At 44.6% G+C, this 23,506-nt stretch overlaps 1 protein-coding gene across 3 annotated transcripts in view; it reads right to left on the bottom strand.

The window, feature by feature from the left end:
• Tbxas1 (thromboxane A synthase 1) overlaps positions 1–23,506 on the bottom strand; it is a 175,031-nt gene that overhangs the window by 95,580 nt on the left and 55,945 nt on the right. For all 3 annotated transcript variants that reach the window (XM_031381610.1, XM_031381609.1, XM_031381607.1), the window contains one exon: positions 7,250–7,346. In XM_031381610.1, coding sequence (XP_031237470.1) covers positions 7,250–7,346 — 97 coding nt within the window. The remainder of the gene's footprint in view (positions 1–7,249; positions 7,347–23,506) is intronic.

Raw genomic sequence — 23,506 nt, 5'->3', positions numbered from 1 at the left:
GTGTTGTGAGGCAAAAAAAAAACCTTGAGCATCCAAATCAATGCCACTTAGCCCTGGCCGTTCCTGCATCCTAGGCCTCACAGGCGCTCAGGCCCTAGAAAGTTGATGTCTAAGTGCGAATTAACCCATCATGCTGTGCAAACCCATGCAATGGCCATCTCCTGGACCAGCTGTGTCTCCGATAAAGCAAGGAGTTGGGAAACTCTGAGGCAACAGGCTGGCCACCTGGTGTGATTTCACCCAGAATGCCCAGTGCATTGTGCATTGCCAAGTGCTTCACATAAAAACAAAGAGGCCTGCCTTAAAAAAAAGAGAAGGAGCCAAACAGACAAGGTTGCTTCTGCACATTTTGGGGTGCTCACTGGTCTCACTGGATGTCTGAGTTGTCAGGAAGAATTGCCTTGCTCAGAGCTCTGGGCCTATCATGTGGGTTGACCTTTATTAATTAATTATTATTATTACTTTCTTTCTTACTGACTCTATAGACCAGAATGGCTTCAGACTCAGAGGTCTACCTGCCTCTGCCTCTTGAGGGATCAAAGGTGTGCATCACCACGCCTGGCTGGGTTGACCTTTCCTAAGAAATGTCCAAGGAGAGTTAAGTGGAGGGAGGAGAAAAAAAAAAAGGAAAGAAAAAAACAAAAACAAAAATAAGTTTTCAGGCTTGGCCAAAGAGAGAAGAGCTTCCTTGGGGCTTATGTAGCAACTGTTCTCACCACAGGAATCTGAGAGCCTGTTTCTTAGCCAGTTCCTTTAAGGGACAGACAGGAACCAGGAGCAAATGAATGGATTGTCAAAGCTGTGGGAGGAAAGGTACCTGTTGTGGGGGTAAAGACAGGTTAAAAGGGGCAATTTCATGGTAAATGGACTAGCACGGGACCCCCAAAACCCTAGCACAGGTGGGTCTGACCTGCTGGTGGCTCTGAATGGAGCTTTCTGGACAGTTAGCACTTCACAGGACTGCTGCCCTCCGGGTTTCTCTGAACACTGTGCCACTTTGATACAGAGGGATAAAGTTTCCAGGGACTAACTTGCCTCCTGATGTTAGCCATCTCTGTGGCCACGTTGCGGTCTCATGGTGACTCATCCTTGGGAGTATGACAGCCACAGGATGAGTAGATGAAGTGGTCTTTTGAGAGACTAAATCTAGGGCCCTCAGGGTTTATGGTCCAAGATAAACCCACTCACTGAATCAATCACATGGCTTTAGATGAGATGGGTGTGATTCAACCTGTGCCTAGAGAGGCCATCTCTGAGTTATTCATGAGGGCCTGAGGGCTGGTACTCATCCCTCCACACGTATGCAATGGCTTTTCTTCCCTCCTCTGCTCCATATCCAAGCTGCCAAGACAGGAACCAGTGTGTCTACAGCTCTAGCTCTCCATGCTACCATTTTGGGTGAGAACTCATATCACCAGGGTAGCATGTTAGATGATCAAACATTCCTCCTTCATATCCCCTTCCAACTGGACCAACCAAACATAGGCTAAAGATCAGCTGACCTTATCACCCTTCTCAAGAAACATTCCATCACGAGTTGTGGACATTTCTGCCAGCTCGTGTGGACTCAGCTCCAGTTTCCATTGGTATTCAAAACAAAACAAGCCACCCTCAAGTTCATTAAGTACAGGGTAACCAAGAAGAAGGAGTAAAAATATAAAGGAGGAATAAAAAATAAGCAAAAATCCCTTAGATTCAAGCTGCTGGGGCGATGGAGGTTCTATAAATTCTAAGAAGACTGATTTGGGCTTAATGATCATCTCTGGGTTCAAGGTTTAGTAGAACTGTCTCAGGAAGTACCAGGAGTGCCAACAGAGGAGGAGGGATAAGGACAAGATGGGGCCATGATATGCCTCACAAAAAAATCTGAGGGAAAATGTGGCGTGAGGCTGTCACTCTTGAGTCTGGACACTTGTGGTCTATTCAGCCCAGCATTTTAGAGTTTGAAAAAAAAAAAAAAAAGAATTATGTCCCCAACCTCTTCTTATAAGACAGACTCTCTTCATATGGCTCAGAAACATGTGACTATCCCACTCGCTTTGAACTTGTGACTATCCCACTTCAGTCTCCTGAGTACAGGAATTGTAAGCATGTGCCTCCATGCCCAGCTGAAAAAGAATACTGCATTCAACATTCAATGATTTTTTTTTTTGGATTCAATATTTACTCAGAACTGATGTGTGTTTGAGTCCCCTGTCATGTCACCTCAGCTCCACGGGTCCCTCGTGAGCAGCTCACAGCTCACATCAAATTCCTGCGCTTCACGCAGCCACCCTCTACCAGCTTGTCCTTGAAGCTACATGACTCAAAAATTGGATGTGTGAGCAGCAATGGGCTCTCAACGGTGGAAAATGAAGCTATGTGTTATTTAAGTTCCTTTTCATTTAATGCATCAAACTAATATGCCAAAGTGTTTCTGTATCACAGGGGACCTCTTGGTAGACGCTCACATGGAGTAAGCGTTTAATGTTTACCGAGTGAATGTATAATAAAGCTGAACACTTAAGTAAACATGGCTTATTAAAGGGAAGGAGGCATGGTGTTGGTGGGGGAAAATCACGCCTCACTAATCTCCTTGAGTTCTTTGAGGAGATAAATAAGCATATGGAAAAGAGGGAACCACAGAACCGGGTTTAATTTGACTTTCAGAAACCTGTGAGAAAATCCCACTCTAATTACTGTGTGTGTGTGTGTGTGTGTTTTTGTTTTGTTTTGTTTTAAAGTGAGTCACTAGGGTTGTTTTATCATGAATATGGAATTGCTTTAAAGACCATAAACAGAGCTGAAGATAAGCAGAGTCATCGCAGATGGAAGATTATCTCCAGGGTTTCCTAGAGATTTAATCTATGGTGGGTCTTTGTGAATGACCTTGCTGGAAGGAGATAGGGACTCCCCAGGTTCGGGCATCCCTCACACTGCAGTGAAGATCCAGCTGCTGGAGGTTCAGGCATCCCTCACACTGCAGTGAAGATCCAGCTGCTGGAGACATTTGAATATTCCACTTGGATTCAGAAGAGATGTTATATCACTTCCTTTCTCATTGCCATGGCCAAATACCTGACCCGAGATGAGATAACTTATTCTTACTGATTGATTCTCCCTCATGGAGAGAAACTGTGGTTATTGATAGCAGTTCACCATGCTGTGGCAGGAGCATGAAGCTACTTGGTCATATCTTGGTAGGCCAGAAGCTGAGACAGACAGCCTTCTAGTTGCTAAGACCCACTCTCCAGGGACCAAGAACAAGTCAACAAACACATGGGCATGCTGGGAGGCACTTCACAGGCAAACCATCACAGTCGCTATGTGTTTGGACCACAAAGGGGGCGTAGAAAAAGAACAGTCCCTAGGCTTGAAAAATAAATTGCTGAGGCAGGAGAAAAGCCAGACGTCCCAGATGGGATCAATCATGAAGATGGCTGATGTAAGTGAATGAAGAGGAAAATGTAAGGGGAAGCAGGGAAGGCTTCCTGGAGGAGGCAGAGTCTGAGAACCTCGAAGAGCTTTTGCACAGGTGAAGAGGAGGGATCTGCCACCCGCTGCTCAGGGCCACAGCTTGTATGAGCCACCCCATCTAACTTAACAACAGCCTAGTAAGGTAGCTTGTCTAGCCTCAGTTTCCAGAGGAGGGACAAGAGGCTTTAAGAGGTTAGGAGCTCACGTTGCTAATGAGCACAAGCCTTGTTATTATATTACCTCTCATTGTAGGAATTATCAGCATGTGCAACGATCTGGGGGCAGGCGGGGAGACGAGGGAGAGACTAGAGAGACCAGGGTGACTTAGGTTGGTACATGGGAATTGTCTCTGAGCTGCAGATGCTCTTCCATTTTCCTGGAGGACTTCAAAACCTGAGCTCTCCCTCCTTTGTTGAATGCAAGGGAAGGCTGGGCCTTAATCTGGAATGTGGGACCCATGACCTAGTTTTGGAGAAGGAAATTAAAGAGGGCCAAAAAATAGTGTGCAAGAGAAGCTACAGAAGCCAAGGGCAACTTTATTTAGTGGTTTCTGCTACAACAGTGCGCTGGATCTCTTTGTACCACACATGCCCATCAGAGAGCAACCTCCTTTGGGGCCAGCTCTCCTGCCCTACAACTGTCGCAGGTGTGGTGTGAAGTCACATAGAGACTCACAACTCTGACGCCCATGTCACCTTCGGGGGGGGGGGATGGCTCAAGAAGCACGGCAGGAGCCTGGAGGTCCTTGTTGCCTGTGTGGGTGTGACCCTGAGGGTTTGTGCTCTTAACTTGCAAGCCTGGGTGGAAGCATCAGGCGCAGCCTTTCAAGCCAGAGCTTGCCAACGAAGGGTCTTTGGGTGAAAGAACGATCATTCTCAGAGCAGCAGGGAGTAGCTACGGTGACTCCTTTAGCCACTCCAAGGACATGGAGGCACGGTGCCAAGTGGTCACCTTTCTGCCATGTGGGACGTGGAGCTGGGCACAGTGTTCTGAGACTAGAAGATGAGCTCATTTGGGGTTTCGAGTGAGTGGTCAGTTACTCCGTTGAGCTTTGATGTGTAGAAATGTCACCCGAGACTCCTGTTGTGGTAGCGATATATAGAGAGGGTTGGACTTGAAGTGGGAAGTGGCCTTCATACCTCTGCCTATCCTCAAGTTAGTCTGTGACTAGGCTGGCCATGGGACCTTTATGGGCCCCAGTTTCTTTGTCTGTGAAATGGACAGGCTCACTGTATCAATCTTATATATTATTTTTATTTTATGTGTATGAGTGTTTTGCCTGCATGTTTGTCCAGCACCACATGGGTTACAGAGCCAGCAGAGGCCAGAAGATGGCGTTAGATCCCCTAGAACTGGAATCACAGGGAAATGCACGCTGTCATGTGGGTGCTGAAAGCCAAGCCCAGTTCCTCTGCGAAAGCAGCAAGTGCTTTGAAGAGCTGAATCTGTCCACCTCTCGTGCATTCTTATGATGATCAAAAACCCACTCTGGAGTGCTCGCCCAGTAGAGAAGGCGGAGGATCCATCTCGAGCGTCGTGCAGCCTTAAGTAATTTTTCCCACCTGAACCCTGGATGACCCTGACGTGCCGCTGTGTGAGCTACCCATGTGTGCTGCAAATGTCTCCACTGGTCTGTTTCCTTCACGAGACCTGAGGTCAAGACGCTGTCTTCTTCCTCTTTAGACTCAGCATCCTCGCTGTGCCTGTCCTATGGCAGGTGTGCACAGGGTTGCTATAGTCATCAAACCAATGAATGCATTACCTACCATCTCTGCAAGAATGGCAAGGGAAACCTGGGGCTGGGGTGATGACTCAGTGGCTAACACGCTGGCTGTGTGCGTATGTGAGGACCTGTGTGCCCACAGACCCCTGTAAAGTCAGACTCAGCAGCACATGTCTTCAATCCCAGTGTTTCTACAAGATGGGAGGTGAAGGCGAGAGAATCCCTACAGGTTCACTGCCAGCTAGTTTGGTGTATGCAGCAGAAAATGACAAGAGCTTCTGTTTCATGTAAGGTGGAAGGCAGGAATAGACAGATGCCTGGGGTTGTCCTCTGATCTCTACATCTTTATACATACTCTGTCGCCTGCATGCACCCACACTCGTACACTTAAACATGTACATGCCCCCTTCCTCCCTCCCTCCCTCTCTCTCTCTCTCTCTCTCTCTCTCTCTCTCTCTCTCTCTCTCTCACACACACACACACACACACACACACACACACACACACAGAGTTTTTAATTTGACCCGGTAAGAAATGGTTGGTTCTATGGTTGTCAAAATTTGCACAAGCATCTGTTTATTAATTCACCCGAGACTCTCTCTATGAATCAACATGAAGGTCACTAACCTCCTTTGTTAGAATCTTTGAGGAAATATGGGCAAATACTAAGCACTGTCATTTCTTCTATTTGGAATTTGTTCGTTAGAGGTAAAAAGCAGAAGTGGGCTGGAGACTTGAACTGGCACAGGGGTCCTCTGTAGACTCCTGCTGTTAATCCATGGAGGCTAATTTCCCTACTGATATTGTTTATCTTTATTCTGTAGCTTACATGCTTCCTGAGAAAGATGTAAGCACAGACCCTCAAAGCTTGCTCTCCCGCTGCTATTTATTAACCTTGCTTGGTGTTTCTCAGTCACGTGGCCTGTGCCCCGTGGCTCCTCTAGCTTTTGAACACAGCTTTAGCCAACTCCCCTGGCTGTAGCATTTCTACCAGCTCCAATTTCTCTTCTGCTCTAGTTTTCTTGGAGTGTTTCCTAGGTATAAATGCCATCTTTGCAGCCATTGTGGACATTTCTCAGAAACTTTTCGAGAAGTTTTGAGGGGAGCAGACCTCAGACCCATAGAAGCTGTTTAACTTGCTTCTTGTTTGTGGTGGGTTGAATAAGAATACCCCCCAGAGGCTCTGATATTTGAACACTTGGTCCCCAGTCACGGGTGCTGTTTGGAGAAGTTGTGGAACCTTTGTGAAATCTTACTAGGAGAAGTCCGTCACTGGCAGAAGGGCCTTCAGTGTTTGTAGTATCACTTCACTTCCTGTTATCTCTCTGCTTCATGCTTCCATTTGAAGATGTCAGCTCTCAGCTTCCCTATCTGGCCACCATGTCTGCTGCTTGCTGCCATGCTCCCCCTGCCATGATGGATTCAAATCTTATCTAGAACTGTAAGCTAAACTAAACACTTTCTTCTAGAAATTGCTTTTGAACATGGTGTCTTATCAGCAGCAGCAACAACAAAAATAACTAATATCCTTGTTGGTGTGATGAGCACCCCGACAAAAGCAATGTAGAGAGGAAAGGGTTTATTTCAACTTACAACTTCCCCTATCAATCGACGTCAGGGCAGGAGCTCAAGGCAGGAATCTGGAGGCAGGAACTGAAGCAGAGATCATGGAGGAACACTGCTTGCTGGCTTGCTTCCAGGCTTATGCCCACCTACCTTTCTTATAAAATACAGGGCTACTTGTCTAGGGATGAAACTGCCCACAGTAGGTTGGGACATCTAACATCAACTAACAATCAAGAAAATGCCCCCACAAGGTTTCTCCATATAGTCCTGGCTGTCCTGGAACTCACTGTGTAGACTAGGCTGGCCTCGAACTCAGAAATCTGCCTGCCTCTGCCTCCCAACTGCTGGGATTAAAGGCGTGCGCCACCACCACCCGACTGAGGTTCCCTTTTTCTAAGTGTGTCAGACTGTCAACTAAGGTTAACCATCGCAGGCCACCCCTCCATACTCATATGCATAAGGATGACCCCATTCCCATCCATACACATAGAGGCAACTACATACCATTCTGTTGGAAAAGTTACTGAAGTTCTCAACCAACACCTGCTTGATCATGTCTGGCTCCGAAATGACAACGTACATCCTACGGCCAAGATAGTACCTAGGAAGGAGCAAACAAAACTGCTTTAAACTATGACATTGATATTACCCATCTCTCCAACCCCACAAAAGAACTCACAGTGGTTTAGGGTGAAAGGTAAATGCTAAGTGGGGAGATAACACATAGAGATTGGAGAGCACACGCTCCAACGGTAAGCAATCGTAGATCTGCAGTAAAGTGCCACCAAAGCTCTTCCCATCAACACTTGTGGACTGCCACCTTGTCCCAGAACTGGAAATTTAGATGAAATACAGTCGCTGACTCAGGTCAATAAATGTCAATACAATAACGAAGGCTCCTGAGATCCAGCAGTAAAACAGAGAGGGAAATGGCCGAGTTTTCCAAACGTGAGAGATCAGCATTTTAGAACAAAGACATTTATACTAATTCTACACTGGAAGAGTAAGCAGATGTTTGTGAGACTGTGGGAATAATTAATCCTGCTTCAGGAAGCCTGAACTTTGTATGAGGAAGTTCAGCAGATATAGCATCTGAGAAGCAGAGACAGCCTCCCAGCCAGTCACCTGATGCTGGTGAGCTCTGGCCAGAGAAGTGCTTACAGATGTGGTTTTATCTTTATGGTCATAGGAAGGACCAACCCACCAAGACCCAGTACCTGCCTTGTGGGGGAAAGCGGAGGGAAGGTTCATCTGATGGGGGTAACAGAATGGCAATTAGCACACAGCAGGATGTTCTGGCCAGCATGAGTGACATCAGAGGGGATGCCTAGGTCAGTGTCTGGAGGGTGACATGAAAAATTCCCAGAGATGGTTCCTAAACTGAGTTTCTGAAGATGAGCCAGAGTTCGTCCAAGTAGGTGGATGGAGAAGAGGTTTGAGTGGGTTGGGCAAAGGAGTCGGCGTTAGCATTGGGTCAGGCGTCCCTCCCCCAGCTTAGGTACCACTGTAACTAGAGACCAACTGTACACAGTAAAGTTGAGTAATTGCGGGGCCACCAGGCATGCTTCCTGTGTGTGAGATGACATGTTCCTGGGTGTACCTGGATGGCTGGTATAGCCTGTTCAGAGCACCGTGGGTCAGACTTTAAAAGGGATATAACATTTAAAAAAAAAGAAAAAAAAGCAGCTGAGTTTGCTCTAGCATTCTGACTCAACTTTCATAAGCCAAAGTGGTGTTCATTTTAAAAATCATTTTCCCTATCACCAAATAGGGGAAAAAATAAGAAGTGAGGGGCCAGTGAGGTGGCCCAATTGGCAAAGTACCTGTCATATACGCATGACAACCTGAGTTCTGGTCCCCAGCATTCCTGTAAAGAAAGCTGGATATGGCAATGTGCACCTCTAGAACCTCAGGGCTGGGAGAGCAGTGTGGAGACAGATGGATTCTCAGAATCACAGGCCAGCCAGCTGTGAGCCCCAGGCCCAGTGAGAGACCATGTCTCAACAATAAAATGGAGAGTAATTAAAGCTGACACCCAGCATTGGCCTGCGGTCTCCACATGCTTGCCCACACATGTGCACCCACATGGACACGTGTACAACACTTGAGTGAGCTGCACAATAGAACACATATGCACACACACTTTTTATTTTTTAAAGTAAAAAGATTTATCTGGCTCCTATTAGGCACTCAGAAAATATTCAACCAAGCAATCATATTTTACAAAATTGTTAGGGAAGTCTGAGGACCACAGGAATTCAACAGATGTGGTGCATGGAAGGGGAGGTCACCAACTAGTTTCTTACTGTTTTTAACCAAGAAAACTGAAAATAACCCAGACCATCCATAAACCAACACTTTTCTAAACTGTGTGGCAGGTGTTACCAAATCTTCAGAGAGCCAGAGCAAGCTATAGCTCGCTGAGAGGAGCTGAGAGGATCTAGCTATAGCTGAGAAGAACAAACACTTACAACACGCCGTCCTCAGTAAGTAGGATCCAGGACCCTTCACCTCTACCCAAAGCAGGACTTCTTAGACTTAAAGTGTGCATTAATTCACCTTCATCTGAAGAAATGCTAGCTGGAAAAAAAAAAGCCTCAATCTAGAAAAAAAAAAAACCTATAAAAATTCAAGAAGAAAAAAAATCAAGAAGCCAAGTGAACCTCAGATAGGGTAAACACAAAGAAACACACACCAAGGCACATCACAACTGAGCTCTGGGAGAGAAATGCTAGAAAGAAAGAAGAAACATCTTTAAAAGGGCCTCTTGTGAGGATATTCATTCAAAGGACAGCAAATTTCTCAGCAGAAATCATGGAGACACTTACAAGATAGTTTGCTAGGTAAGAGAGCTTGTGCAAACGTGAGGATCTGAGTTCAGCTCCCAGAACCCATCATGAAGCCAGATATGGCAATGTTTCCATAATCCTAGTATGTGGAGACAGGAAGATGGTTGGGTGGCTTAGCTCCAGGTTCTGTGAGAGACTCTGTCATATGAGAATAAGATGGCGGAGTGACAGCAAGATACTTACAGCCCTCCTTCAGTCTCTGCATGTTCAGGTGTGTGCACCTACACACATATGAACAATACACAAATACATATGAACAAAGTGAGGGAGAGAAGGAGGGGAGAGTAGGGAGGGAGAGGAAGAGACAGACAGACAGACCCAGGAAACTAGAGGACTGGAGTGATGACTCAGTTGACTTGCTCAATACTGAAATTACGTTCAGATTCCCAGCACCCATGAGGAGAAAATCTGGGCATGATGGTGCATACCTGCAATCTAACATTGAAGAGGAGGGGACAGGAGCACCCTTGTCAATCTTGTCAACCAGTGAGCTCCACTGTGAGTGAAAGGCTGTCTCAAAGTACAAAGTTGAGAGAAATAGAGGAAGACATGCAACATTGATCTCTGACTTCCACACACATGAGCACACATGTGCATATGTACAGACATGTACACATGCACAAACATGTACATATACACAGGTCAAAATCACAAAGGTCAGAAGGAATTGATAGATTGTCAAGTGGTACAAGCAAAGAATTTTCCATTATCTCTTTGGTGAATTTCAAGAAACAGGTTTAAAAAAGCATTTTTAGAAGAACAGCAACTAAGAATTTATCACTAGCAGACCTCAAAGGAGGGCTGAGGGAGGTCCTCCAGTGAGAAGTGAAATGATAACAGAAGAAACTTCCCAAAACAAAGACACAGAACAGTAAAATGTAACAGGCTTTCCCTCACAGGATGGGTAAAAGGTAACAGGATATATCAACCCCTCACAGATTGGGGAAAAGGTAACAAGCTATCCCTCTGCTTAAAGTACACTTCTTAAAGTATGTTCTCTGGCTAAAGCAAGAGCTAACGTGTCAACTTTGGTCAGTGTACTTGGAGGAAAAGCTAGAGACAGTTACATTCTGAAGGAAAAAGGGGAAAGGACCAGCAGGGAAGGTTTCCACATGGCACCCGAAGTGGCAAGGCAGCCACGCTCACAGACAGAGATAAATTATGTATGCATATTTACGCAACTAGGAATCTGACCCAAAATGATAAAAAGTATTTTGATAAATCAAAAATAGGGTGCGTGGTGGCTCAGCCTTTAGGTGTACTTGCTGCTCTTGCGGAGGACCTGGGTTTGATTCCCGGCACCCACGTGGCAGCTCACACCTACCTGTAGTCTGATGTCCTCCTGTACGGGACCCTCATACACATGCCCACATACTGGACAAAGAAAGAAGTGCATAAGGGGACAGAAGGACAGGAAAGGGAGTGGCAGCTGACTGATAAAGTGTGCGTGAAAATGCTGTCTTTGATCCATTGCTTTCCATGTTGATAAAAATACTACTAATAAAATAAAAATATGTTAGTAGTCTGAATGTCTGAATGGTCCTATGACCAAAAAACAGAATTCATAATTTTAACTTTCCTGAATCTCTAGGCCCAGGTGGCTTTAGTAGAGAACTCTTCCAAACATTTACAAGCAAATAACAATAACTCTTCACAATTTCTTCTAGAAAGTAGAAGCTTGAAACATGGCTCAGCTTCACTTCCGAAGGTGGAATTTCCTTGATACCCAGACAAAGACGGTAAAGGAGAGCTGTGTAGACTACTGTCGTGTGTGTCTTAGACACAAAAGCCCTCCACAAATCAAGTCCAGCAATATGTAAAAATATTTATACACCACAACAGCTATCATCTTTGTTCTTAATCAATACCCACTTTTTTTTTAAACAAAATTCCTTCTTAATAAATCTCAATTTTGTTTCATTAAAAAGAAAAAGAGAAAACTGGGCCAGCAAAATGGCTCAGCAAGCCTGATGACCTGAGTTCAACCCACGGGATTTACATAGTGAAAGGAGAAAATTGTCTCTTATAAGTTTGCCTTTGACCTCCACAGGTTCACACACATATACCAACACATGTGTGCAGGCGTGTACACACATATGGATGCATGCATGCACACATATGCAGGCATGCACACATACTCAACACACACATGCACACAGGCATGCACGCACACAGGCATGCACACATGCGCACATATGTGTATTAGTTATTTTTCTATTGCTGTGATGAAACATTATGACCAAGGCACTTCATAGAAGAAGGAACTTAGTTTGGCTGATGGTTCCTGATGGATAAGAATTCATCACAGCATGGAAGCCAGAGCAAGAGGCTGAGAGCTCACATCCTCACCTGAGAGCACAAAGCAGAGCAAGCTAGCCAGAAGTGGTGGGAAGATTTAAACGTTTAAAGCCCTGCCCCCAACCAGACGAATCGCCTCTAGCAAGACCCAATCTCCTAAGTCTCATCAAACAGGACCGCCATCTAAGCCCGTGGGAGACCTTCTCATCCACACTACTACAGTACAGATGATCTTTTAAGCATTTACAAAAAACTGTACAGAACCAACCTGGGATGGAGCCCAGTGGAAGAATATTTCCCTAGCTTATGAGGTCCTAGATTTAGTTCCTATCATAACAAAACAAGCAAACACACACACACACACACACACACACACACACACTACGTTGATGAAAGAAATCTACGAACTCCTATGTAAATGCAGAAACAAATCTTGTTCGTGGGTTGGGAAACACTATAAAGGAACACTCCTCCTTAAATTAGCCTGCAGATGGGATGCCTTTCCTCCCAAGAGTCAATACAAGCTAAGACAAACTTACTCTAAAGTTTGAATGGAAAGACAAAAGATTACGAATAACTGATTTTTTTTCTTGAAGAAAGGAGCAAGAGAAATGAGTATACCAGCAACTTGACTATAGCAGCTGAAAATACAGTATTGGCAGAGAGAAATAGACACATGCATATATATTCTATGCCTACACACTCATATGTGCATACATAGTTGGATAAAATCTGAATAATCTCTGTGCATGAACCGAGTTCCACCTGCTGGTTTTGATAACATGTTATAGTTTTACCTGCATATGTTGTAGATCACCAAGGGATAAACAAACAAACAAACAAAAAAAGATACTGGACCTCCCTGTACATTTTTGTTTATTTATTTGCAAATTCCTATGCACCTATAATTCTTTCAAACTAAGATAACGTCTTACAAGTCATTCAGGAAGTTGATAACGTTTAAAGACATAGCACTGTTTCCACCCAAGGCTGTTCTACCAAGCTTGCGTGGGCCCCAGAAACCTACAATAAGTACTTGCTCTCAGATTCTGATGCAAGAAGATGGGGCCACCCTCCCAAGACAGCACTGAGAACCTCAGCAGCTGGCCGAAGCCAAGAACAGAGCATTCAAAGAAAGATGGGCCCCACCCAGGCCTACCAGACCCTAGTCTTGGGCAGGAGTGGGACTAGTCACCTCTTATTTTAACAAGCTTCCAGGGGATTCTGATGCCATTGACAATGAACACACTGGGGCTCCACTTTACAAATATTGATCTGTGAGCAAAGGACAATGCCCATTTGTATTTCCCCAAATCCTTAGATGTAAAAGAAAACCAGTTAGACTCTGGGAGGCACTCATATTTAGGCAAGATATTTGTATTGAGTTTCTTATGATCAAAATAATTTTGTACACCATTTGGATTTTTTTTTTAAAAAGCAAAATAATACTTGTATATTCTGGTGGAAGGAGCCGCCACGGGAGTCTTTCCATATTTTTCTAGTAATATTACTAATGCTAAAACCAATTTTGCAACAATTCCTTTAGAATTGCCTCAGAGCTGCTTTATGAACCTCGGGAGGAAGCTGGCCCCATTTTACATGTAAATTGTGTAATCTTGTGAATTTATGCTTATAAAAATGCTCATCTGTAGTTTGAGGAGCTCCTGGCAAGATCTTAAATAGAGAAAAAATGTATTTGACTTCCACAGTTGTGGCCTTCCTTTCTGGGGACTGGAATGGCTCTGCCGTGTGAGTCTGCTCACCACTTCTCCCCGGGAAGCCACCCTCCCACCCTACGGAGTTCAGAAATCTGGCCTCTGTGTTGTTTTTTAGTATGTGCTTTAGTTTAAATGTCTCTACCAAAACCTTTGCTGTATTTAATCTTCATTGGGAGGGATGCCTTCAGAGGTGTGTCCAGGCGGGACCTTCAGGGGCTAATTAGACCACGAAGGCTAAGAATAGATGGGTTAATGGGTCACACTGAGAGCAGATCTATCTGCTATGAAGGCCACTTTGGTACCGTCTCCAGGATGAACTCTTCTCACCATGGGATGTTTTGTATCATCTTAGGACTCTGTGTGGAATGCCCATCCACATCTGGTCAGAGCTTCTCTGCCTGCAGAGCTGTGAGTTGGAGAAACCTTTCTGCTTTATAACTCATTCAGCCTAAATGTTCGGTGACAGCAGAAGAAGATAGGACAAGTGGTGTATGTATTTTCCTGCTCCCTGTTTCCTGTTCCCTGAGGTGGTGTGCTCAGCAGGTGGGATGCATACTCATCTGTCACCTGTTGTGGGGGACAGTGTTAGACACAAACTCTTCAGACTATGCTGCAGCTGAAACATGGTAGTAAAATCTAGGTGATCATTATAATTCCCTATTGATTTAATCCTATCAATCCTATTAATTTAGAAAGAAACATGGTTCTTGAAAGTTAAGCCAATAGGGTGCAAAGAAATGACCCAAACTATGAAATTGGTCAGTGATGCCTGGCTAGGTTGTGGGTCTTTCTCAGAACCTTCGTGGTCACTGTCATTAGCACTGGTTGGCTTTGAACTTCCTACCCTAGCTCCACCACCACATTTAAGTTTTGAAGAAAATGGAAGAGGAAGTCATTCTACTCGCTTCTAGAACAGGAAACTAAGACTTGCCTAAGACAAGGACTATCTGACCCTAACTCAGAGCTGTCCCTCTCCAAGATGGCCAATCTTCCCTCTCTCCCCAGGCTGGCCTGGTCTGTGAAATCCAGAGCAAGCAGGTGTGCAAAGGGGCCAGGCAGATTCCAGCCATACTGCCTGTATTTTCTCCCCCTCAACTGACTGTGTCTTTTAAAGGTGCAGTCAGAGAGCAAATTCTTGCTTAATGGACCAGAAACCCCTTTCCAACCTAATTAAGGAGGTGAGGTCTCGCTCCCCGCTAATCCAAGTTGCATGTTGACTACTATAGGGGCAAGAAATTCATAACCAATTATTCATTTATATTTATTTATGCACATAATAATTTGCTTATTCAACCCCAAAACACCTGGGTGAAGTAAAAATGTAGGCAAACCAATGAAGTATTGTGCAGTTAAAAATAACACTTATTTGACTTGCTTAATTGGTGGTTTTCTTTTCTTTTTGTCTTTAAAAAAACAAAAAAACAAAAAAACTGACCAGTCTAACCAAAATAGCACTGCTGCCTTCTTTCTGGGAACCATGACAAGCAAGACCGTTGGCATTTGCCTGGGGGCTGCCTGGCCTTGATCCAGAAGGCCTGCCTCTAGCAGGGGTAACCAAACCGTGGGGCTGTTCATGGGATGGCAGTGGAGACATGTCACTCATAGTCACACAGAAAGGCCCAGGCTCCACAGCTAGATGGAGGTGCATCTTGTCAACATAGCACTGTGGGTCTGTTAATAAATAATAGTCAACTCCAGCATTAATTAGTACGTTCAAGAAGTGTTTATTGAGCACATACTCTGCCAGGCATCCAGCTGACAAGTCTTGCAAATCTGGAGGAAAATATACTGGGTATGTATCTGAAGCAGAGAATTGTGGGTACTTCCCCTTTCCTCAGTCATTGTTTCTTTAAAGTCTCAGGATTTTGAAGTGAGTTCGTGACTTTTTGGAAGAAGCAGGAAGGGGTTGTGGCTGGGTTGGCCTCCTGAGGCTGTCAGGGGTCAGGGTGAGGTGACAGTGCTGTGTCTTTGGGCATTGGAGGGTTGGGGACTCAGAGCCAGGCCTTGTTTGTAATTTATAGCTGTGTCACCTTGAACAAATCATGTCTACTTTGAGGTCACGGTGAAGGTCAGCAGGAAGCTGCTGTCAATGTGGACAATGAACAGTGATGGTCCCTGACTATGAGAAATGAACTTATGGGTGTCCATGGGGGGATGAGTGGGTACCCAATGAAAGCCTGACACCCCCACATCAGCAGGAGGGATCTGAACAAGTGCATGATTGACAGGATCTGCAGTGCACCACTAGACACTGGGTATCTAACAAACCCATGCCTCGGCGACTGCCTCACTTCCTGGCAGTAGAAGATGCTACAAGGCAGCTGCTATGCTGGCCTACACCTCACCTTGGCCGGATACAGAAATGTCAGGAAGCTCCACAGGAAAAGGTGGCCATGTGCTCTAGCAATGACTGTGACTCACAAATTCCAAGAAGTCCAGAGAAAGTTGATGAGAGTTTGCTGCTTTTGGACATTTGGCTTAAGTAGCAACTCCTGGACTCAGCTCTCCCTGGGCTAGCAGCTTGCCCTGGGCTAGCTTCTTCTCTTGGTATGGCAGCCTTCACAATGCTATAGAGAAGCTATAGTTTCCATGTTACAAGTGGAGGGTACTTTCTTTCTTTCATTCATTCATTCTTTCTTTCTTTTTTCTTTCTTTCTTTCTTTTTTAAGATTTATTTATTTATTATATGTAAGTACACTGTAGCTGTCTTCAGACACTCCAGAAGAGGGCGTCGGATCTCATTACAGATAGTTGTGAGCCACCATGTGGTTGCTGGGATTTGAACTCAGGACCTTTAGAAGAGCAGTTAGTGCTCTTAACCACTGAGCCATCTCTCCAGCCCCTGGAATCACTTTCTAACCCTCAACTTACCTGTATTTGAGCCTTGCTGCTTTTTCTTGCAGTGGCTCTCAGTTGGGGGGTGGGGTGGGATGGTGTGGGCATCTGTTTCTACAAAGCCAACCCCCACAAAGGCCAAACCTACCTTTTGAGGACAGAAGGTGAATGTGTCACTTCACTCACTATAAACTCTGATGGTCTTCCATTACTTGAAACAAGTGCCAGTTTCTTGACCTTTAACCAGGGCCCTTCTCTTTCCCTATCAAAGTTCATGGATTCCTTTTGACTCAGTAGTTTTATAGCATCCAGTGGGCCAAAAGATGGTGGGCCAAAAGAATTACTTAACACTCTTGTTCTTGAGTAGTTAAGTCCAACAATAAAACTCATGTTCTAACAACTTAGTGGACACTTAAAGGGACATCCTTTCTACTGACCCCCTGGCTGTTTTCATAACTTGTGTAGCTTCCCTTGGAGACTAGCTGTATAAACTTAGATCAAGAGGGGCAAAGTGACATTGTGGGGATAGAATAATCAAATCACCTTTGACCTCAAGCCAAGGTTTCTGCCAAAATATCATTTCAACCAGTTTCCATGCTGCGGTAATGCTGAGATGTGCTATCCAGAGGTCTCCTTGGAATGGTCTGCCGTTTAGCACAGAGACAGCTATTGGCTCCCTGTGTGTTGGCTTTGGCAATAGGAAGCATTTTCATCTGAAAGCCAGCATCCACTGACAGTGAATATGTCTGACCATTTCATCCTGTCTGGAGATGACCCTGACAGCTCCTGTCTTCCTCCCATCACAGACAAGTATCCTAACAGACATACCATACCCCAAGCCTATCTCATTGTCAGTCAGGAATACAGCCTGCAAGACCTGCTTTAAATACCTCCATACCTATGAGCAAAGACAATCACCAACATCTTGAGCCTAGGAGCCAGGGCTCTATTGTATGATGAGCTGTGAACCCTCTCTGTCTCCTTTAACAGCTTTCCACTTCCTTCTCCACTGCCCCTGTCTTCAAGACTTTCCCCTGATGGTCCTTATCAAGTAGAGTGTACCTTCCCTTGTGTTCCTTATGCTCCCTACAAGGCCATGGTCAAGTACCACCGTCCCCCAAAGCCTTAGCATTCACAGCCTAAACCCCATGCTCCATTTCTACCAAGATCTCTCACGTACCTTGGACAGAGTCTTAATAAGGGTTCTATTGCTGTGAAGAGATGCCATGACCAAGGCAACCTCTTATAAAGGCAAACATTTCATTGGTGCTGGCTTAAAGTTTTAGAGATTTAGACCATCCTCATCATGGTGGGAAGCATGGCAACATACAGGGAGACATGGTACTGGAGAAGGAACTGAAGGTTCTACATCTTCTGAAGTTCTGAAGGCGGCAGAAGAAGACTGCAAGCCACACTGGGAGTGGCTTGAACATATGAGACTTCAAAGCTTACTCCCACAGTGACACATGTCTTCCAAAGGGACAAGTCACTCCCTATGACCAAGCATTCAGACACATGAGTCCAGGGGGATGCAATTCTATTCAGACCATCCTAGGTAGTGTCTATGTTTCCTTTCCAAATCAGATGATACCTTTCTTTGAGCAGAGACAGCAATGAAACTCTCTTGTGGGGAGGAATGGTGGGCTCTGCCACCACTGTCATCTCAGTGCTACACACAGACGGACATTACTATTGAGTAGACAATTCTAAAGAAAGGCCAGTGGGGAGCATTGTGGAGATAGGACAGCCATCCCACTGTCTTGTGCCATTGGAAGATCAGTGCACAAACCTGAAGAGTCAAGGACACAAAAGTGGGTGTCTGTCCCCAGGGTGAGCAGAGAATTGATAGCAGGGGACATTGCATTTGGATCTGTTTGGAGACACTGGGCAAACCCTTCAGAATCTAGGCTGCTGTCTCTCTGTCTGGTCAACGTCCCAAATCTTAGATTAAAACAGGTTTTCACCCTTCTTGAGAACATTCCTGCTGACTGCTAGGAATATGCATGTTGGTTGCTAGGTAGGTTTCTAAGCATTAGTGACAATGAGGGAGGCTAATAGGGTCTGGGTCCCATATGAAGCCACCCTAGAAAAGGTCAGAGAACCATGAATCCACTAGGGTAGGCCTCAAGAAGAGGAAGCCTCGTTATGATTTGCCCTGCTCTTTCTCAAGCTCATGCCACCTTCTGCATGCTTTTCTAACCACCCCATCCACACCCATGGAAACGTGGATGGGGCTTGCTCTGTGAGAAAGGGGCCGCTGGAATGGTATGGTGTATGTATAGCATCTAGGTTCCCCAGGGGCTTCCTGTGTTTCCCAAAAGGCCCTAAGCTTGTCTGCCAGGAGTCACAGGTCCAGGCAACAATCTACTTCTGAGTCTGTGGCTCAGAGGCAGCTGCTCTCCATCGTTTCCGGATGTAAGCAGGAAGATAGCCTCCCGGCTCCAGCCCTCAGAGTCTTCATCTGAAAGATGAAGTATCCCCTCCCCCTCCCTGTCCTGGTGAGTTATGACTATATTAAGTTATAGTAAATCTTTCTCCAAAAAACAGAGCGATGGCTATAGGAGAGAACTGGGCAGCAAGGGAAAAAAATATCTGAAACAAAACCTATAATGATAAACCTCCCTCCTCTATCGAGTCTATCCGCCCACTTAATTTATTCAGTTAATAAAACGTATTCCCCAGAGGGGGACAGGCAGAGGTAAGCTGCAAGCCAATCTGCCTGTGTGAGCGGGGTATGTATGTGTATCTCATAACAATAAAAAAAAAAGAGTAATTAAGAGATGTATTGAAGTGTGTAGAAATCCTGAAGGACACAGAAGATTCCAATTCAAGTGAGTGTCCTTGGCGCAAATTTAATTCAACCGGGAATAGATAAATAAAAATAAAGAAAAAAAACAAAAAACAAATTCAGAACAGATGTTAGGCAAGCTATTTTTTTCACAGTAAGAATCATAAACATGAAAAACAGCCTATAAGGCAAAGTTGTTGATGCCAACAGCATCAAGCCACTAAATAAATAGTTGAATGGTTCCACAGGGACAAAGAAACATTAAAACAGTCATTTGGCTGTCCCTGAATATTTTTGCCTACACATTATGCTTGGGCATATATATATATATATATATATATATATATATATATATATATATATATATATATATGTATATATAATGTATATACATATATATATATACATACTTGGATTCTGGAGGGAGATTGTGTGTGTGTACATGTGTGTGTACATGCATGCATGCATATATGTGTGTTCCACTCCTCTTATTATATAGATACATATAGAGTATACATTTACCTGAAAGTGTAGGGCAAAATCACCTGCTGCACAGGCTCAGAATACAAATAGAGAATTTGGTAAAGAGCATTGTTACTTCTGCAAAGACAATGAAACCAAAAGAGGAACCCAGTGCCAGGGAGGGATGTGCTGTTCTGAGCTGGGTGTTTGACAACAAGAAATGGAAATTGTAATAAGAGATTCAGACATAACTGGGGAGAAACAAAGTCTGGGAGTATTTTTTTAAAGACTTGTTTATATATTTTATGTATGCAAGTACACTGTCACTTTCTTCAGACACACCAGAAGAGGGCATTGGACCCCATTAGAGATGATTGTGAGCTACCATGTGGTTGCTGGGAATTGAACTCAAGACCTCTGGAAGAGCAGTCAGTGTTCTTAACCACTGAGCCATCGCTCCAGCCTCGGCAGGGAGTATTTTTAAGCATACATAATAGTACTTTAATAACAGAAGGAAGCTTCAAGATGATCATACACATAAGTGTACACACATGCAAATGCACGCACACACACACACACACACACACACACACACACATTTCATACCTAAGGAAATGAGTGCAAAGAAAAGAGACAACTAGACAGGAGACACCATCTCCCAAGAACACCCTTCACTCAGGAATATGCACCAGGACAAGGATTCTCTGGAGACATGAAAAACAAGAGGACTTACATACCCACATGCAGGGGCTCAGGGAACTAGCCTTGAGCAACTGTGGAAGGGACTCCTAATGTCTAGGGTCTCCTCCAAGATGCCAAGGGACTGCAAGGGGTCTTTGAAACTCAGGCCAGAGGAGTAGAGAAATCACCATTGGACTTCTGGACCCCTGATGGTCCTGTCTCAGAGATCTGGGTGACCCTAGTGACCTCTGAGTCCCACCTCAATGAACCTGTGATCTAGACAGGTGCTCAAGTATGTTTAAAAGGTGACCAAATGGCTGAAAGATCCATGGGACTTCCTGGCTAAGAATAGCTGGGTCAAGACCGGATGATGGCTTCTAATCCTGTGTTCTTTCTGATGCCCTGAGATGACCCCAGAGAGGTAGGCTACAGGCAACTGCGACTCTCTGGGAGCAGGATGTATGATCTGGCAGACCAGGAGGACCTAACCAGTTCCTTTGCTAATGGAGCCCCACCAGGCACACCAAGATACCTTTCCTTTATTCAGCCTTCAGACCCCAAGTTGGCCTTCCATAGTATACCTTACACAGTTTTATACTTCAGTGGACTAGCTCCTGATAAGGACAATTATGATCCCTCTTCCTCTAAGCTTTGATTTTAAGAGGAATTTCTCCCTGCCCTTTTTTGTCCTCTAGAAAATATCAATTACCCAAATTAGAGAAATAAGATCTTCCTAAGGTTTGAGGTTTCCTTGAGGATAAATTTGTTATGAAGAAATATGTACCAAGAGGCAATTCATTTAGTCACTTAACAAATATTTAACAAGCACCTGTTATGTGCCAGACACTGCTCTAGGTGCTTGGGATAACAGGATGGGCAAGAGAGAATTTCTTGTTGTGGAGTTTACATCATGTCAGGACAACATGACAATGAAGAGACAATTATGTTGTGTGTTGTAGAAGCAAATATCCTAAGGCTTAGAGATTCTTTCCAGTATTTCGAGGAAAAGTGGAGTAAGAGAGCTTCAGATGAGCAAAGAGATTCATATATAGTGGCTAGCCTTTTTTTAAAAAAAAATAATAAAATATTTAGATTAGCATAGAAAGTAATGGCTTCGTGTTACCATCTTCATACATATATGTGTCACTACAGTTTGTTCTCATTTTTCCCTTCTTTGATGCCCTGCTCAGATCCCTCCCTCTCTCTAGCTGGTCCCTTCACTTCTCCATTAATCCCCTTTCAGTTTCCAATCACATGAAGTCCATCACCCTCTCTATCTCCCACTTCTCTTTAGATTCTTCCTTTCTTGAGATCCTCTTTCTAGTTTCATGATCTACACACACACACACACACACACACACACACACACACACACACACACGCACACACACTTTAAAGTCTACATTCCACCAGAGAGAGAGAGAGAGAGAGAGAGAGAGAGAGAGAGAGAGAGAGAGAGAAAGAGAGAGAGAGAGAGAATACTGCAATTGTCTTTCTGATTGTCTGGCTGATTCATTTACTATAATGATTTCTAGATGTACCTGTTTTTCTGAAAATATCTGAGATAATTTTACAGTGGTTGAGCCTGATTATCAACTTGATTGCATTGAGAAATGCCTAGGACATTATTAAGGCACACTTTGGAGTGTCTGTTTGAGAGTTGCCATTGAACCACAAGGGCTCTGCCTTCACGATGCATTCATCTATTCACAGATTCAAAGTTTGAACAGGCTAGGGAGAGGTGGAAACTGCAGAAGGTGGGGCCTCATCGAGGGGAGTGTCAAACTATGTCTTTAAAGGCATATCTTGCCCTGGAACCTTTGTTTCTTGGCCCCCAAGGGGTGGGTCAGCAGCCTCCTCCTGCCCCTATACTATGCTGCTTCAGCACAGTGTTGGCCTTGATGGTCTTGTGTTAGTTATTTTCCTGCTGCTGTGCTATGGGTTCTAGAAGGAGGAGTTTCTTTTGCTTTATGGTTCCAGGGGAGAGATCATAATGGTGTGGGAGGCATGGCAGCAGGAAAAGGAAGCTGAGAGATTGTATCTTAACTGCTGACTGGAAAAGGAGAGAGAGAGCAAACTGGAAGTGGGGTGAGGACACAAATTCTCAAAGCCCACCCCTAGTGACGTACTTCCTCCAGCAAGGCTCTGTGTCCTGAAAGTTTCATAACCTTCCAAAATGGAGTCACCAACCAAGTATTTAAATACGTGAGCCTATGGGGGACATTTCTCCTCCAAACCCACAACTCTGAAGCCCTGAGCTAGGTTGCTTCACCTGGCATTCTGTCACAACAGTGGGACAGCAAATGGATACACCAGTAAACCCAGGGCACACTGCTTAGGTAGGGCCTCTTCATCTTAAAGTCATCTGTGTTATCGCATGATAAAATCGGCTCAGCCAAGCTTGAGTCCTGTTGGGTGTTTACACAAGAGGCTCTATTGGAAGGGTGTATCCTACTCTTAAATTACAACATTTGATATGGAGATAGGCCCTGGGAATAATGATAAGTTTTTACAGTCATAAAAGCAAGGGAGGTAGCCAGTAGTACTATCTCATGGGTTCATGAAGAGCCTCAGAAAAGGATGTCCAGAGAAGGGTTTTCTGGACGCAGTAGCACAGTCGATGGGCAGGAGGAAATGCAACAGATTTGATGAGAACACAGCACCTTGATGGAACATGAAAATGTAGACAAAAACCTTAGGCCCAGCAGGAGACCTGTGAGTGATAGAGGCCACAGATGCTATGCGTGAAATGATGATACTCAGTCTGTAAAGCTGTGCAAACATGCACATCAAATATTAGGATGCCATGGGATGACTGGCTACTGGAGGTTGGGAAGAGAAGGAGAAAGGTGGAAAGGTCGAAGAGAGCCTGTTTTTCATATTCTACTTCCAAAAGATATCATGGAAAACAAAAGAGTCCTGTACTCAAATACACACTCTAGCTTGAGTTCTCTCTTGGAGAGTTTCCAAGCATGTTACTCCACGAAGCTCAGTGAGAGCAGTAATGAGGTGTGTGTCCCTTGGACTCTGTTTCCACCATTTGACTAAGGAGAGGCCCTTCCCTTTTTTTTTTTATTAGATATTTTATTTACATGTAAATTTCTCCTTTCCCAGTTTCCCCTCCAAAAAA

Source organism: Mastomys coucha, unplaced genomic scaffold (genome assembly GCF_008632895.1).
Source record: "Mastomys coucha isolate ucsf_1 unplaced genomic scaffold, UCSF_Mcou_1 pScaffold20, whole genome shotgun sequence".
Lineage (NCBI taxonomy): Eukaryota > Metazoa > Chordata > Mammalia > Rodentia > Muridae > Mastomys > Mastomys coucha.
The sequence above is the reverse complement of the archived record's forward strand: the minus strand, read 5'-3'. Positions and strand labels throughout refer to the sequence as shown.